Source organism: Macaca mulatta, chromosome 9 (assembly GCF_049350105.2).
Source record: "Macaca mulatta isolate MMU2019108-1 chromosome 9, T2T-MMU8v2.0, whole genome shotgun sequence".
NCBI lineage: Eukaryota > Metazoa > Chordata > Mammalia > Primates > Cercopithecidae > Macaca > Macaca mulatta.
The window spans coordinates 61,479,157-61,497,435 of NC_133414.1; the positions used below are offsets into that span (position 1 = coordinate 61,479,157).

Genomic DNA, 18,279 nt, shown 5'->3' on the forward strand with positions numbered 1-18,279 from the left:
TGAGGGAAGTGCCCATTTCCAGGGGCATTCAGTGGCAAAGCAGGGCTTCCAGGTTCCGACCCCATAGCAGGACTTCTTGGATTTCTGCAGCCAGTCAGTTGCAAGCAGCACCCACATTATTTCTATGAGAAGTGGCAGGAGCTGGGATCTGAAGAGTCCAGCAATCTACCTTTCCCTGTTTCTTGTGCTCTATGCATTTGGAAGGAATGATCTGGATTTCATGTGAAGCCTGGGACCACAGAGACCCAAGACCTCCTGCTTGATTCTCCCTGCAAACTGCGGGCTGTGGGTTGAGCCTTCGAGAATCAGGAGTCACCTCTAGCCATTAACTCTCAGAGCTAACCTCATCTGCATGGGAATACTAATCCTGTGATATCTGGAAGGTGGGCGCCTCTATACTCCACACCTTACGTGATGGTCCAGACACATCATTCCTAGCATTAGAAAGCTGTAGGGGGAGCCCTTCTGTTCCCTGGAGGCATTAATGGTACATAGAAATAAATCTCAGGCTCTGAGGCTGATGCCAGCCTCAGACTCAGCCTCTGTACTATATAGGCCAACTGTAGCCCCAAGGGCTTCTTCTTGCTGCAACCCCTATCTGTCCCCACCTAAAACAATGGGCTTCTATTAGTTACAAAACTCTCTGGCCTGTTTTTTTTTTTTAGCTATGAAACAGAGATAATATCTAATACAGAGAACTTGCCAGTAATGAGTGCTTCCTACTTGCTGGGTACTGGGAAGAAGTGCTTTACACATATTTTGTCACTTAATCTACACAAAAAGTAATTAAGACACTTCCCTGAGGCCACGGGAGAGACAGTGGCAGAACCAGTTCTCCAAGGAGGACTTGCAAGTTAATAACTGGACTCTGCAAGGCTCTGGTGGAAACTGTCAGCTTGTAAAGGATGGAGCACAGTGTCTGGCATGTGGCAGGAACTAAAATAATAGCAGCGATTAATGTTGTGATATGCAGACGCAGCACAGCAAGATAAGATGCAATGTACCTTCTGGGTCAAACCACCCTGGCCACTCCTCCCCGATACCCAGGGTTGATGTGATTGAATTAGACAGGATTAAAGGCTTACTGGAGCTGGAAGCCTTGCTCCAACTCAGGGGTTTAGCCCCAGACCTTCTGTCCACCAGCTGAGGAGGACAAGGGCAGAAGGCAGCTGCACAGAGCAGGGCCACGGCCTTGCATACAGTCCAGGGGGCTTTTGTGCAAGAGCCAGGCCTCCCCCTGGGTCCCATGATGAGAGAATGGGTTCTGCTCATGTCTATGCTGCTCAGTGGCCTGGCTGGCCCCACACACCTGTTCCAGCCAAGCCTGGTGCTGGACATGGCCAAGGTCCTCTTGGATAACTACTGCTTCCCAGAGAACCTGCTGGGCATGCAGGAAGCCATCCAGCAGGCCATCAAGAGCCACGAGATTCTGAGCATCTCAGACCCGCAGACGCTGGCCAGTGTGCTGACAGCTGGGGTGCAGAGCTCCCTGAACGACCCTCGCCTGGTCATCTCCTATGAGCCCAGCACCCCCGAGCCTCCCCCACAAGTCCCAGCACTCACCAGTCTCTCAGAAGAGGAACTGCTTGCCTGGCTGCAAAGGGGCCTCCGCCATGAGGTTCTGGAGGGTAATGTGGGCTACCTGCGGGTGGACAGCGTTCCGGGCCAGGAGGTGCTGAGCATGATGGGGGAGTTCCTGGTGGCCCACGTGTGGGGGAAGCTCATGGGCACCTCCGCCTTAGTGCTGGATCTCCGACACTGCACGGGAGGCCAGATCTCCGGCATTCCCTACATCATCTCCTACCTGCACCCAGGGAACACCATACTGCACGTGGACACTATCTACAACCGCCCCTCCAACACCACCACGGAGATCTGGACCTTGCCCCAGGTCCTGGGAGAAAGGTACGGTGCCAACAAGGATGTGGTGGTCCTCACCAGCAGCCAGACCAGAGGCGTGGCCGAGGACATCGCGCACATCCTCAAGCAGATGCGCAGGGCCATCGTGGTGGGCGAGCGGACTGGAGGAGGGGCCCTGGACCTCCGGAAGCTGAGGATAGGGGAGTCTGACTTCTTCTTCACCGTGCCCGTGTCCAGGTCCCTGGGGCCCCTGGGTGGAGGCAGCCAGACGTGGGAGGGCAGCGGAGTGCTGCCCTGTGTGGGGACACCGGCCGAGCAGGCCCTGGAGAAAGCCCTGGACATCCTCACTCTTCGCAGCGCCCTTCCGGGGGTGGTCCACTGCCTCCAGGAGGCACTGAAGGACTACTACACGCTGGTGGACCGTGTGCCTCCCCTGCTGCAGCACCTGGCCAGCATGGACTTCTCCACGGTGGTCTCCGAAGACGATCTGGTCACCAAGCTCAATGCCGGCCTGCAGGCTGCATCCGAGGATCCCAGGCTCCTGGTGCGAGCCATCAGGCCCAGAGAAACCCCTTCTGGGCCCGTGACCGATGCTGCAGCTGAAGACCCACCAGGGGCAGCCCCAGAGTTGCCTGAGGACGACGCTATCCGGCAAGCACTGGTGGAGTCTGTGTTCCAGGTGTCGGTGCTGCCGGGCAACGTGGGCTACCTGCGTTTCGATAGTTTTGCTGACGCCTCCGTGCTGGGTGTTTTGGCCCCATATGTCCTGCGCCAGGTGTGGGAGCCGTTACAGGACACGGAGCACCTCATCATGGACCTGCGCCACAACCCCGGAGGGCCATCCTCCGCTGTGCCCCTGCTCCTGTCCTACTTCCAGGGCCCCGAGGCCGGCCCCGTGCACCTCTTCACCACCTATGATCGCCGCACCAACATCACACAGGAGCACTTCAGCCACATGGAGCTCCCGGGCCCACGCTACAGCACCCAACGTGGGGTGTATCTGCTCACCAGCCACCGCACCGCCACGGCCGCCGAGGAGTTCGCCTTCCTCATGCAGTCGCTGGGCTGGGCCACGCTGGTAGGTGAGATCACCGCGGGCAACCTGCTGCACACCCGCACCGTGCCGCTGCTAGACACGCCGGAAGGCAGCCTGGCGCTTACCGTGCCGGTCCTCACCTTCATCGACAATCACGGCGAGGCCTGGCTGGGTGGTGGAGTGGTGCCTGATGCCATCGTGCTGGCGGAGGAGGCCCTGGACAAAGCCCAGGAAGTGCTGGAGTTCCACCAGAGCCTGGGGGCCTTGGTGGAGGGCACAGGGCACCTGCTGGAGGCCCACTATGCTCGCCCAGAAGTCTTGGGCCAGACCAGTGCCCTGCTGCGGGCCAAGCTGGCCCAGGGCGCCTACCGCACAGCTGTGGACTTGGAGTCCCTGGCCTCTCAGCTCACAGCAGACCTGCAGGAGGTGTCTGGGGACCACCGCCTGCTAGTGTTCCACAGCCCTGGTGAGCTGGTGGTAGAGGAAGCACCCCCACCACCCCCTGCTGTCCCCTCTCCAGAGGAGCTCACCTACCTTATTGAGGCCCTGTTTAAGACAGAGGTGCTGCCCGGCCAGCTGGGCTACCTGCGTTTTGACGCCATGGCTGAACTGGAGACAGTGAAGGCCGTCGGGCCACAGCTTGTGCGGCTGGTATGGCAACAGCTGGTGGACACCGCTGCGCTGGTGATCGACCTGCGCTACAACCCTGGCAGCTACTCCACGGCCATCCCGCTGCTCTGTTCCTACTTCTTTGAGGCAGAACCCCGCCAGCACCTGTATTCTGTCTTTGACAGGGCCACCTCGAAAGTCATGGAGGTGTGGACCCTGCCTCAGGTCGCCGGCCAGCGCTATGGCTCACACAAGGATCTCTACATCCTGATGAGCCACACCAGTGGCTCTGCGGCTGAGGCCTTTGCACACACCATGCAGGACCTGCAGCGGGCCACGGTCATTGGGGAGCCCACAGCTGGAGGGGCACTCTCTGTGGGCATCTACCAGGTGGGCAGCAGCCCCTTATACGCATCCATGCCCACCCAGATGGCCCTGAGTGCCACCACAGGCAAGGCCTGGGACCTGGCTGGCGTGGAGCCCGACATCACTGTGCCCATGAGCGAAGCCCTTTCCACAGCCCAGGACATAGTGGCTCTGCGTGCCAAGGTGCCCACGGTGCTGCAGACGGCCGGGAAGCTGGTGGCTGATAACTATGCCTCCGCCGAGCTGGGGGCCAAGATGGCCGTCAAACTGAGCGGTCTGCAGAGCCGCTACTCCAGGGTGACCTCAGAAGTGGCCCTGGCCGAGATCCTGGGGGCCGACCTGCAAATGCTCTCCGGAGACCCACACCTGAAGGCAGCCCATATCCCTGAGAATGCCAAGGACCGCATTCCTGGAATTGTCCCTATGCAGGTGAGACCGAAGGGAGACCTGGTTGAGCCCAGTCCCGGGAGTGAGTTGGCCCATTGTCTGCACAGGCCGGGCTCTGTGCACAGTGCATGACAATGGCTTTTAGATTTGTTCTCATGTTTAAGTTTTGACCAGTCAAGTCCTTTCCTCTTTCTCAACCTGTTCCATCCACTCTCTGTGACCCTGGGGTTGCTGAACACCTCTGTTGAACATGCATATTAGGTTGGTGCAAAAGTACTTTCAATGGCAAAGCCTGCAATTATTTTTGCACCCACCTCACAGGAAGCCAGTTTGAAAGCCAACCAATACTCACAGGAAGCCAGTTTGGAAGCCCCTGGGATAGAAGGCATTTCAGCCTTGGCTGGGTGGAAGGTGAGTGATGGCAGGGCTTCTCATTGTCAGTGTTGGGGAAGAGGCCAACACCTGGCAGAGGTGGCCGTGGGCTTCACCAAGTGCCCTACCGCTGGCCGAGAGTTCCACCTAGGCAGCACTCACACCTCCACGCTGTTCTACCTGTGGTTTTGCTGCATCATCACGATTGTACAGGGCAGCATTTGTTGTGGGATCCCTTGTGAGGAGGGTCTGAGACCAGGGCTTGAGTGCAGGCAGTTTGTCTGGGAGGCCATTGCTGAAGCAGGTGTGAAGGAGGGAGCAGGGAGAGTGAGACGGGAAGCTGACAAGCAGATGCCTCAAAGCTGTTCTGCTGAAGCAAGGGCACTGATGAGTGTGGGGATGCTCCCAGGCACAGTCCTCTGCAGGTGGGGCCCAGTGGCTCCTGTCCCACATTGGCCAAGAGTTGCCCTGAGGACATCTCTCAGGGTGGGGCAGGCTCCCCCTTCTTGGAGAAGGCCTGAGCTGAGGGTGAAAAGACAAGGCTGTGCTATAGGAGAGCCTGTCAGTGGGGCCGGGGGCAGCTGAAAGCAGAGGGGGCTGAGAGTGCCAAAAGCATCTGCCACAGAATTGTCATCCCCATTTTTCACAACTGAGGCCCGGAGAGGAGCAGAGGAGAGTGGCCTGGGGCCAGAGAGCTGTGACTGAGGGCGGGGCAGGGCCTGGAGGGCGGTGTCTCTGTCAACGAAGGCTCCTGGTCCCAGTCAAGCTCACCAAGTCCTGACTCCCTCCTGCAGCCTTAGAGAGGGAGGAGGAAGTGCATCCACGTGGGAGTAGCCTGTGCTAGGCTTGCAGGATCCCCGATTTCCAAATCAACTGCTCCTTCCTTTCCAGTAGAGCCAAGGTTCACGATCTGGGGTCAGATGTAGATTCAGATTCTGGCTCCACCACTTACTGACTGTGTGACCTGAGACTAGTTACTTAATCTCTCTGTGCTTCAGTTTTTCCGTGGAAAAGATGGGGATCATGTTATCTCCTGCACAGGTGGCTGTGAGGATGATGATAAGCTCTACAAAGTGCTTAGTACAGGGCCAGGCGCCTGGTACAGGTAACTAACATCTTCCAATCCTGCCCCAGTGGAGGGGAAGGTGAGCTTGGAGGCATTAGGAAGTATCTGGTGAGGTTGGAGAGGTCAGAGGGGAGACCATTTCTGGGCCTTCTAGCTCAGGACATCAGGGCATGTGGGTGGCAGACAGGAGCATCCTCTGCAAGGAGGCTGCTCATGGATCACACATGTCCCAATGGCATGTCACATCTCAGACATGCCACTGGGAAAGTCCCTGGTATCTACTAACTCCTTCAGAAATGTCAGTTCCTGTCCCATGCCCTTAATATTTCCCATGACATAAAGGTGATCCGTGGTGCCTGCTTTCCTGGACTCTAAAACCGGCTGCTCCTCCTGACACTGAGTAGGACCTCCAACTCTTACAGATCCCTTCCCCTGAAGTCTTTGAAGAGCTGATCAAGTTTTCCTTCCACACTAATGTGTTTGAGGACAACATTGGCTACTTGAGGTTTGACATGTTTGGGGACGGTGAGCTGCTCACCCAGGTCTCCAAGCTGCTGGTGGAGCACATCTGGAAGAAGATCATGCACACGGATGCCATGATCATCGACATGAGGTCAGTGGCCAGGGGTCGGTGCTTCCCAGCCAGGACGCAGGACTGCCGGGGGACAGTCAAAGCTATGGGCCACAGCAGGGAAGAAAAGGAACCCTGCAACACAGCAGAGGGCCTGAGGGGGGCCAGGCCTCCTGCCTATCAGGGCTCCAGCCAGTTAGCCCAGGGGTTCTTGTTTCATTGCAGGCGGGGCCCAGCACTGGTCGTTTTTGTAAACTTCTCCAATTCCAATGTGCATTCCAGATTGAGAATTACCCCAAATTTGCCTGGTCATAGGATTCAGTGGGAAGGAGAGGAAGGAGACGTTAAAAACACTGATTCCTGGGCCCCACTCCTCCTTTACTGACTCAGAAGCTCCAGCGGACAGGCCCGATAATCTCTATTTGACAGGCATCCCAGGTGATTCTGATGGCCAGTGGCGTGTGAGACAGCCAGGCCTCCCACCTGGGAAGGCGCCTCACGTCATACAAAATCAACTCATGACAACCCTGGTCACATGAATCGTCATACAGGCAGAATTTGGAAATCGCACAGGGAGAATTTAGAAATTAATCACTATTGTTATCAAAAGAATTCTTTGCATCACCAAATGATTGTCAGAAGGATGTCTTCAGCTAGCCACCTCCCCTCTGTTTCTGTAAAACTGTGCCTCATATGTCGTGAGTTTACACCATGGACCAGGGTAGGAGGTGGATGAGCACCCTCAGGCAGTGGCCAGACCTGGCATCCCGTGACTCTGGGGTCCATTGGTGGACATGCCCCGGCACCCTCCATGGGCAGGCTGCCTTCCTCAGATGGGACCCTTGCACGCTCCTCTGTTGTCTAAAAGAAGTGGCAGGGGGTGGCAGAGCAGGAGCATTCACCCAGCTCCAGTTCTCTAGCCCTCAGTGCTCACTCACATGGTTCTTAGTGGTCACTAGGTGGCTCTCAGTCCTGCACCCACTGCTTCTCCTCCCTGGGAGAAGAAAGAACATTAAGGCTAAAACATTAGCCCTGGCTCCAGTTCTGTGTGTGTTCACAGCCCGAGCTTGAGGCTCCTGTGGTCTCTCTGATCATTTTTTTCTTTAGAAGTTCTGTTGAGCACCCGAATGACACTCATGTTAAGTCCCTTTCTTCTGAATATGCCATTTACACTTTTTAAAGAGGAGATGGCCCCAACCTGCAAGTGCACTTTGCTTAAAGACCCTTCCACCCCTGAGGTTTGTTTGGAGGTTCAGACACTGACATCGCAGGCCCAGAACCCAGCCAGGTCATCCCAGGCCATCAACTGGATGAGGCTGCTTAACATGTCACTAGCCCCAGTGGGGAGACAGGGCCCCAATGAGGTCACACAGTGGGACAAATCTAAATGGCCTGGGAGAAATGCAGGCTCACTTTCTTCCAATGTGGCTCCACAAGCCTGAATATTTCAACACACTAAGTGCCCTGTTAAGACACCTGAACTAAGACAGCCGGTAGGTGTCATAAGATTGTCACAGAATGCAACCGGGAAAAACAATGTTTCCCAAAATGTGTTCCACTCATAGGCAGATATGGGTGCAGGGGAGCAGTCCATGGTCAATAAATGGGGGAAACTGATCAACAAGTTTCTGACTGCAGGACTTGTCAGGGCCTTTTATACACACACACACACACACACACACACACACATATATATATATATTTTTTTTATTGAGATGGGGTCTCACTCTGTCGCCCAGGCTGGAGTGCAGTGGCGCGATCTCAGTTTACTGGAAGCTCCGCCTCCCAGGTTCACACCATTCTCCTGCCTCAGCCTCCCAAGTAGCTGGGACTACAGGTGCCTGCCACCACGCCCGGCTAATTTTTTGTATTTTTAGTAGAGATGGGATTTCACTGTGTTAGCCAGGATGGTCTCGATCTCCTGACCTTGTGATCCACCCACCTCAGCCTCCCAAAGTGCTGGGATTACAGGCATGAGCCACTGCAGCCGACTGGTCCTTTAATATATTAACATGTGTTAATTATATAGCAGAAGGAAAGGATAACATATTTGACCACAAAGTTTCTTGTTCTCAAGAGACTAGTACTCTTGGAAATACTCTGGAAAATGCCAACCCATGGTATTCTAAAGGAGGAAGAGGCAGTACATTGAGGCTGCCAAGAATTAGAACCGTCCATGGGACAAAGATCCTGGCCTCCCCGAGGGGCACAGAGGGCCTCACTGTGAGCTCAGCCCCTGAACAGGCTCCGCTTCCCGTCCCTCAGGTTCAACATTGGCGGCCCCACATCCTCCATTCCCATCTTGTGCTCCTACTTCTTTGATGAAGGCCCACCAGTTCTGCTGGATAAGATCTACAGCCGGCCTGATGACTCCATCAGTGAACTCTGGACACACGCCCAGGTTGTAGGTACGTGGAGAAGCTTTCCCCTTTCTACTGTCATTCTAGAAGCTTCTGGGAAACCAGGGAAAGACAGCTTGAGTGTAGGTAAAAGTCATAGTAACCAGACTGTAAAGCCCTGTCCTAGTCCAGGCACTAGATGTGCATGATCTCGAATCCCTGAAAAGCATGTATCACTATGCCCGTTTTCTAGAGGAAAAAAAAGTGGGGATTGACTAGGTCAAGTATCTTTTCTAGAGTCATGCAGCTAATAAATGGAACCCAAAATGTGAATATTAGTTTGTCTAATACCAAAATTTTCCCCAGGCTTAGCACTATGATCACCAGCCTGCGGGACAAATGCAGAATTTGAAGGATTCTCCCCGCCCCTTACCAACCCCAATGGGCATTTCCAGTGCTCACCATACTTGAGCTCTCAGCCGCAGTGCCACAAACTTGCCTGGAAAGGTCATGATGCTCATCAGGCTTCTGTTCACTGCCCTGGACACAGAGCTGTGGCTACAGGAGCAAAGGCAGGCCCTGAGCTAGCTTTACAGAACCATGACTCTCAAAGCCCCATTCCAGGGTGGACGGCCTCCATCTATCTTCCCTGCCCAGCGTGTAAGACCAAGGAACTTGTGCTCCCGTCCAACGAGAAAGGACTGGAGAGATCAATGGGGGTGTGCCTGTGACCGGAGAAACACCCCATCATTTTCATGTCCATGCTTCTGTAATACACAGGCATTTTGCTGTAGCTTCTAGGACATACATTCAATAATATTACGAAGTGTAAATACAAATCAGAACCAGGTGAATTCTAAATTCAAATAGATGTTCAAGACTGGAAGTTAAAGATAGACTCAATTCTACAGATAGTGAGGTCCCAGAACTGTGAGGTCCAATATGGGAGCCACAAGCCACCTGTGGCCACCGAGCATTTGAAATGTGGCTCTCCCAAGTGGAGATGTGCTGGAGGTGTAACGTGCATACCAGATTTTGAAGACATTACGAAAAAAAACCTCATTAATAATTTTATTTGATTACATTTTGAAATGGATGTATTTTGGATACATTGGCTTAAACAAAACATGATTAAAATTAACACCGGGGATTTCTTTTTGCTTGCTCAACATGGCTACTAGGGAACCTAAAATGACATCTATGGGCAGCATTCTGGCTCACGTTGCATTCCTGTTGGACAGTGCTGTCCTAGAGGGTTGTTCTTATGACATCACAAATTGGGTTTTTCTAAATCCAAAGTGAAAAGGAAATCAGGTCAGTTTAAGTGTTTTCATTATTCATGAAGAGAGAGGACGTCCCTTTCTCAGGAGAGTCAAGTCTTTCCTATCACTTGGCATAAAAAGGCCTCGTTGGGAGTTGTCAAGCACTGAAATCCTCGTGATTAGGCATGCATTCTTGTCCCCATTTTACGGATGCAGAAATCAAGGCTCAGAGAAGTCAAGTGGCTCACAAGTGGACACAAGGGCACAGACCGAAACCCCAGGGCCTCCTCCATCACTGCAGGCCCAGGCAGGATAGAGAAGACAGGTGCTCCAGGGTCCTGACATGACCCCTATCCTGAAGGGCCTTATGTCTTCCAGGTGAACGCTATGGCTCCAAGAAGAGCATGGTCATTCTGACCAGCAGTGTGACGGCCGGCACTGCGGAGGAGTTCACCTACATCATGAAGAGGCTGGGCCGGGCCCTGGTCATCGGGGAGGTGACCAGCGGGGGTTGCCAGCCACCACAGACCTACCACGTGGATGACACCAACCTCTACCTCACTATCCCCACGGCCCGTTCTGTGGGGGCCTCGGATGGCAGCTCCTGGGAAGGGGTGGGGGTGACACCCCATATGGTTGTCCCCGCAGAAGAGGCTCTCACCAGGGCCAAGGAGATGCTCCAGCACAACCAACTGAGGGTGAAGCGGAGCCCAGGCCTGCAGGACCACCCATAGGGAAGGGCCCCGTAGGCAGAGCCCCAGGACAAACAGAACCTCTGGGATACACACCAAGGGCACTCCTGCAGGTGGCCCGGCCTGAGGTTCCCAGGGGCAGCAGAGGGGCCTACTGAGCTCTGGTTAGGCTAGAGCTGGAGGTGTGTATACACACACACACACACACACGTACATACACATATATATGTATGTGTGTGTGTGTGTGTATATGTATATATATATGGCTTTCCAATAACAACCTAAATTTTAAAACAGGTTCCTTCTAGGTGGTAGAACTTGCGGTGGTATTTTTACCTTTCTTCTTCATACTTTGCTCTTTTTCTTAAATACTCAATAATGTGCATATATCATTATTTTCAGATGCAGTTGTCATTATTCCAAAATATAAAAAATAAAGAAGATAAAATAAATTATATAACTGAGCCATTAACCACAATTTAGTGATCACCAGTGGTTGTTAAATCTCTTTTTTTCATGGGTTTTCCATTCACATTATTTGGATCTTCCGGATCTGCCCTACTGGCCTCTATGGACAGCTGACTTTGTTTAAGATGTGGCGCAAGATGCTATGGGGTCAGCAGGTGGCAAAGGTCCTGTGGATCTTAAATAAGGAAAGGGCTGGTGCAGCCCTTCTGCTGGTGATGTACACATGCTGGCTGTGTCTCTTCTGAGCCTCACGCCGGCTGCATAGCTGGCCACTCTCATCTTCTACCCAGGAGCCAGCTGAGACACAGACAAACTCCGCAGCTCACCCAAGGTCACACAGCCAGCACGGTGGACCTGTGTCCTTCTTTGGGCCACCCAGCATTTGCAGCACCTTTGGGTGATCAGAGAATCACTGCCCATAGGAACTGGTAGGAAACAGTGATGTCAGCCCTGCCTGGGTGGGAAACCAGCCCGGCCACTTCCCCAGCTGAGTGGTTCTGGGCAATTTGTTTCACTTCTCTGGGCCTCAGTTTCTTCATCTGTTCAATGGGAGAAATAATAATACACTTGGAGTTGTGAGAATGAAGTGAGTCAATCTAGTGCCCAGCCAATGTTAGTTGTCATAATTTCTCCGCTACAAAGCTGAACACCCTGGAAGCCCACTGTTCCAGCCCTCCTGGCAGTAGGGCATGGGCATGTGGTCCTGCCTTGGTCAACCAGAAACTCCTATGCAAAACGTTTAATCTGGAGCAAGTGGCCAGGGAGCCTGGGCGGTGGCCATCTGCCAGAAGCCTAGTGTATAAGGACAGCACAGCCATGCCCTATGCTTAGCGGAGACAGCAGCAGCACCCTCAAGAGGTGCTTCCCAGACTTCCCGGTGTGACTTTGGCTGTGGTCCTGGTGGAGTGACCCATTGTCCCTACCCACTGCTCAGCCAGGTCCCCCAGCCCACCCATCTAGGACTGGGCACCATCCGGGGTCTTTCATGAAATCCCTGTCTGCTTCCATCCACCAAAGACTTTTCTGTAATAAACAGCACAGTCTGGTGCAGCGGGTTAAAGGGTAGGTGGGATTTGAACCCATCTCTGTACAGTTCCAAAGATCCTTCTGTTTCCACCACATCATGAAGAGGCCCTGGGCCTGATCTGGAAAGGGGGTTTGAGATAGACAGGAGCGAAAGTCCTCTGCATAGCAAAGTACAGGTTCAGCCTTCCTAAATGCAAGCCTTCTTGCATTGCTACCTGCTTGCAGGCACAAGACTGGAGGAAAAGGAAAAGGAAAACAAAATCCCATCAGGTCTCTTTTCTGGTGGGACACTCAGATGGCCAAGAACTGCCTAGAAGTCTCTGTTCAGATGAGCCCTGGGCCCCTTCAACTCTCTATGCCCTGGTCTGAGCTCATGGCCTGCACCCTGCCAAATCCTACTTACCTCCAGCTCACATCTTGCACATAGCCACACCTCCTTCCAGACACTCGGATTCCCTCCTCTCTGTCCCCCACACCTCTCACCCAGTGTCCACAGTGATCAGGACCCAAGGTAAGTTAATACCTGAGTTAAAGTCACTCTGCTCTGCACCCAGCCTGCCATCTTCTTTGCCTTGTCTTGGGGTCCCAGTTTTGTGCCTAAATCCCTGACATAGCTTCCTGCCCCATCTCTGTGGCCTGACCTGCAGCTAGGGGTTCATCTTCACTGGAAGGGCATTGTTAGGTGATGCAGACACTTCTGGAAGGTCATCTTTATCTGTCTTTCTTGCAGATGTGATGGAGAGGTAAGTCAACCAGGACCAAGCAGGGGTTCATTTGACTGGCATCCAGGGGTGCTGGAGTGCCCCTCGGAGTCAGCTCAGCCCTGTTGTGACAGCATGTACAATAAATGGATTATAAAGGCCCTGGCAGGGACTCAAAGCTGGCTCTCTGGGGCAAGACAGGCCGAGGAGTTTCCCTATTGTTTACCATCAAAGGCCAGGCCACACTCTGGGCAACCAAGCCAGAGCCATTGGGTAGAGAAAGGAACTCAGGGTAAACTGGGTCCATCTCTCCCTGCCTTTCTTTCCCCTCCAGGGCAGATCCTGAGGATGCCAGGCTAGCCACAGGGCAACTGGTGGAAACAGAGCTGTCTCAGACCTGGTCCCCAGCGCCAGAGAAGACTTGGGGGACCAGATGTTAGCAGCAGGGGCAGGGCATGGGCACAGTCCACTCATGGGCATCTTTGCAGTCTGACCAGGGACTGACAGCACAGAGCTGGGGGGCATGGTGGGGGTGGTGACTCTGGGTGCTGGGGGCTCATTTCCAGGTGCTCTTAGTCAGCAACAAGCCATGCCTCTGCCAGGCTCTGTAAGGAGAGGAAGGAAAAGGTGACCTTCACCTCCAAGTCCTTGCTGGAGACGTGGTGACCCCCATCCAGGGAAGGAGGAACCAGGGACTATTGCAGTGATATGCTTCATCCATAGTGAATGCAAAGGGGCCACGTGGGGACCCTTGTGGGCCTGCTGCTTTCAGGCTGGACTGAAGCAATAAGGGAGGAGCTTCCTCTTCCTGTGTCCATGTCTGCCCCGCACAGGCCCACACAGTAGATGGCCCTGACTGTGTGCCAGAGGGCCCTGGTTACCCACACAGCTGTGGTGTGGTGAAACGATGTGACTCAGAAAGAAAAGCAACACAGCCGGTTCACACTCCGGGCCAGGAAACCCACCGCCAAGATCCCCGCCTGGGGGCACCCACCTCCCATCTCCTGGTTCCTATGGGATTTAGCTGCCACCTGGCCTAGGTACCCTCTCTGCTTTGCTGACCGGGGTGGCCAGCACTAAAAATAGCCTCGTAATCCAAGCAGTTTAGAATAGCAATGGGATCAGACGACAGTGGCTTCCTCCGTCTTGCCCCAGGAAAACACGAGATGGCAAGATGAATGGAAAGAAAACGTCAGAGAACCCCTCCCATTCTCCCTGCAGGCACTGCCTCCCCTAACCCCTTTCATAACTGGGCGCGGTGGCTCAGGCCTGTAATCCCAGTACTTTGGGAGGCCGAGGTGGGCAGATTACCTGAGGTCAGGAGTTCAAGACCAGCCTGGCCAACATGGTGAAATCCCGTCTCTACAAAAATACAAAAATTAGCTGGGCGTGATGGCGGGTGCCTCTAATTCCAGCTACTCAGAAAGCTGAGGTGAGAGAATCACTTGAACCTGGGAGGCTGAGGTTGCAGTGATTTAAGATCGAGCACTCTGGCCTGGGCAACAGAGCAAGGCTCCGTCTCCAAAAACAGAACAAAACAAACAAACAAAACGGTTTCTGAAACTTCTCTCCTAGGAAGTATCACAACCCAACACATGTTGGAGAACAGCTTATTTTTCAAATAAAAGGTTTATTCTATGAGGTTCTGATCTTGCTATGCCATCTGTAGACCTACCACATGACTTCTAAAAACACAACAAAATTAGGCAAATGACAAGGGTGCCTGATTCCCTCTTTCAAGGGAAGAGGCCTGTAGGAAGGCCTGCTGCCTCCAGATGGTGCCATCATTTTCCAGGGGTATGAGGAGTGCAAGGCTGGTCTGGTGGCTACTGTGGTCGACTTTCACCCCTGATAAGGGCTCTGTCTCCGTGCTCACAGGAACAGGGTGGTACGGCTGAGGTTAGAAGCGCTAGGCCCAGCACCGGCCTGTTCCAAAGCTGGGAGCATAACAGAGTTAAGGGATCACCGGCTGGTGGCAACCCTGAACCATCACCACCACTGACATGCTTCCATGAATCCATGCCACTTTGGTTATCCATCAGTGCTTGCAAAACTCTTGAGTCAGTTGACAACGAATTTCATACAAAGACCTGAACTCTGGCCTTTCTTGAGGCCTGCATCCAGCCTGGCTGTGCAGTCTTCACCCAGGCACTGAGCTCCCCACCATTGCCACTTACAGTCAGGTCCATCCACTCATTAGCCTACTTCAATAGACTTTTGAGCTTAGGATCCCTGGCCTAGAGATGCAGGAATTGGCAAGAAGTTGAATTCTAGGAGCCCAACTTTGTAGTGGTTTTACTTCTCTCCCAGGTAACAACAGAAAGAAAAGCTGACCTTTGTTAAAATTGAGAACCAAACTGAATCTGAATTCAGAATGTCTTAGTTTAGCCTCATTAGCATATTTTGAGGACTTTTGTAAATCTGAATTGAATGGCTGCCACTGGGAGATAATTTATTATGATAGAATTTGCCATGTTTCCAGCTACTGTAGATAAAACCTCCTCTGTTCCGCGAGGTCAGCCAAGACTTTCTGCTCATCGACTCAGTGTCTTTGGGTCACATGCCTACCAACAGCTTTGCCAGAAAGCCACCAAGGCCCTAGATCCTAGGAGAGTGGAGGAGAGAGGCAAAGCTGGCCAGAACAGCAAGGACACCCTGGGGCACCAAGGGACAGGGTACGATCTTGAGGTGGGGCATTGAGGAGCTTTTGTGAGCTTGAGAGGCAGGTTAGGAATTCAACAGTGACAGGGTGAGTATCTCACCAGGACCACAGGATGGGGTGCTGAGCTGATTCAATTAGACGTAGAGAATTTAAGGAATGCAGTAATTCTTACCCAGGATTGTAAAATTAATATCTGCTGATGTGATATATTGTGGCAACATTTCATGCCAACTCTTAACTGGCATATAGAAGGTGACTGCCTAGTCCATTCGGGCTGCTATAACAAAACACCATAAACCGGATGACTTATTAACAACAGAAATTTATTGCTCACAGTTCTAGAGGCTCAGAAGTCCCAGATCAAGGTGCCAGCAGCTTTGGCAGTTGGTACCATCTTCCTAGTTGGGAGATGGCAACTTTAAGCTGCATTCTCACAAGGTGGAAGCAGGGAACTAGGTCTCTGCGGTTTATTTTTATTTTTTAGAAATAGGGTCTCACTATGTTGCCCAGGCTGGAATGCAGTGGCACAATCATAGCTCACTGCAGCCTTAAACTTCTGAGTTCAAGTAACTCCCCCACCCACCCCACCCATCTCAGCCTTCTACGAGTAGCTGGGACTATAGGCACACACACCACCTTATTCAGCTAATTCTTGTATTTTTTGTAGAGAGGGGTGTCTCACTATGTTGCCCAGGCTGGTCTCAAACTCCGTCCTTGAGCAATCTTCCCATCTCAGCCCCCAAAGTGCTAGGATTACAGGCATGAGCCACTGTGCTCACCCACTGGGGTTTCTTTCTTTCTTTTTTTTTTTTTTTTTTTCCCAAGATGGAGTCTTTCTCTGTCACCCAGGCTGGAGTGCAGCGGTACAATCTTGGCACTGCAACCTCCACTTTCCGGGTTCAAGCAATTCTTCTGCCTCAGGCTCCCAAGTAGCTAGGATTACAGGTGACTGCCACCACACCCAGCTAATTGTGTGTGTGGGCAGGGGGGAGTGGTATTTTTAGTAGAGATGGGGGTTTCACCATATTGGCCAGCCTGGTCTCGAACTCCTGACCTCATAATCTGCCCGCCTCGGCCTCCCAAAGTGCTGAGATTACAGGTGTGAGCCACTGCACCCAGCCTCTTTTGTAAGGGCACTAATTCCAACCTCCCAAAAGCCCCACCTCCTAATACCATTACCTCGGGGGTTAGGACTTTAAATAAATTTTGGGAGACAGAAACATTCAGACCATAGAAGTGGTAGAGAGAGCTTGGGCAAAACCATGATTTACCATGTCTACTCTCCAGTAGATACAGGAGGGCAGAAATGAAGAAGGGCTAAGAGAGAATTTGACTCCCAGACTCTGGGAACCCAGCCTGGTGATAATTAGGGACCACAATATTAACAAGCTGTAAACCCATCACTTCCACAAATCACTTTTGAGTTTGTCCATTTAAATGGCTGTGAGCAATTTGGATCTACATCCATTTTTACCAAAATTAACTCCAAGTTAAAAATCAGAGTTGGGGGAAGATAGTGTGCTGTTTTCTATAGCTTCAAGTTTTCCTAAATGCCTATCCTGCTTGGGAATGGTGTAACTAGTCGAGGTTAGTAATAATTGCATGTGAGGCCGTTCTATTCACGTGCAACGTAAACCGTCGCTTGGTGTAGCTGAGGTTCCTCATAGATTGTGGATGGGGCAAGGTCCAGACCTCTCAGTGGTTCTAACCTTGGCCTCACCACCACTTGCCCTGCAACACTGAGCACATCAGCTTATGTCTGTGGACCTCAGAGTCCAATGTTGTACAGGGAGGGGGTGGTCTAGAAATCTAAAGTCCCTTCAGTTCTAAGTGTCTGCATGTCTTGGCATATTTCTGCCTTTCAAAGAGATTTCACAGAAATTACAAACCAATCAATTAAGCCAGAGAAGGACAATTGTGCACAGCATTTGATAGATCCTAAAACCCTCCCGAGAAGCTGATTTGAGATGTGGCAAGTGCCAGGCCAGAACCAGGCATCTCATTCATTCATTCATTCGACAAATGTCTGTTGAACACCTACTATGTGCCTACATTATCTAGATGCCAGCAATGCTGCAGGTAAAAAAAAAACCCACCAAAAATCCCTCACAGAGCTTACATTCTAGTGATAGGGGACACGGTAAGCAAGATAAATCAGTGAAAGAGTTAGTATGCAAGATAGTGAAAGTGCTGGAGAGAAGGGCGATAGGAAAGTGTGTGTGTTTACAAGTAGCAAGTATGAGTTGGAATTTGAGACAGGGAGCCTACACCTGCTGCTGTCCCAGTTCCTGAACCATCCACAATGCCACATGACCACACTGGACTGGGCAGACAGGTAGCAGGCTGAAAAGGACATAAAAAAGCTCAATCTGGGGTCCTGGAGTCTTATTCTTGCACTGATGCTCCTGAGCCCATGGTCTTAGGAATGTCCTTGACCTCTTGGAGTTTAATGTCATCTGCAGTAGATGGGAATTATTAATAACAATCTGCCTCCCGGCTGCTGTGTGTCAAGTGCATAGTGTGGGGCCTCATGCCGAGACCTTGAGTTGCCCTTTCCTGCCTCATCCAAGACAGCACACAGGGAGGCTCCCGTAGCTTCAGCTGCCTTCTGTGCTCAGCCTCTCTGTGTGTAAATGATACCCCCACACAGCACCTAAAGGGGCTGGCAAGGCTGAACTTTCCTTGTCTTGTCTTAGTGAGCAAGGGACCTCCCAGTGTCCCTATGGGAATGTGGATGCTTTATTGGCATCTGTAGGGAGCACCCTTCCCTCTTCTAGATGTGGAAGACAATGAGCTGAGGGGGTCCAGGCTCCCTCCTCCAGGCCACACTCCCCACTGCAGCTGGAGACCACCCCCAAAGTG

The 18,279-nt window shown here is 52.4% G+C and overlaps 1 protein-coding gene across 1 annotated transcript; it reads left to right on the top strand.

Moving 5' to 3' along the window:
- Nucleotides 1-302: 302 nt before the first annotated feature.
- Nucleotides 303-18,139, top strand: RBP3 (retinol binding protein 3). Its single transcript, XM_015146957.3, has 4 exons — nt 303-4,300; nt 6,119-6,309; nt 8,533-8,675; nt 10,247-18,139. Exons 1-4 carry the CDS (start codon nt 1,247-1,249, stop codon nt 10,600-10,602), a joined length of 3,744 nt encoding a protein of 1,247 aa, XP_015002443.3. The 5' UTR covers nt 303-1,246; the 3' UTR covers nt 10,603-18,139.
- Nucleotides 18,140-18,279: the final 140 nt, after the last annotated feature.

Coding starts and splice junctions, on each gene's coding strand:
- RBP3 (XM_015146957.3), top strand. CDS start 1,247: ATGATGAGAGAATGGGTTCTGCTCATGTCTATGCTGCTCAGTGGCCTG. Junction 4,301..6,118: donor CTGGAATTGTCCCTATGCAG/GTGAGACCGAAG, acceptor CAACTCTTACAG/ATCCCTTCCCCTGAAGTCTT. Junction 6,310..8,532: donor GCCATGATCATCGACATGAG/GTCAGTGGCCAG, acceptor CCCGTCCCTCAG/GTTCAACATTGGCGGCCCCA.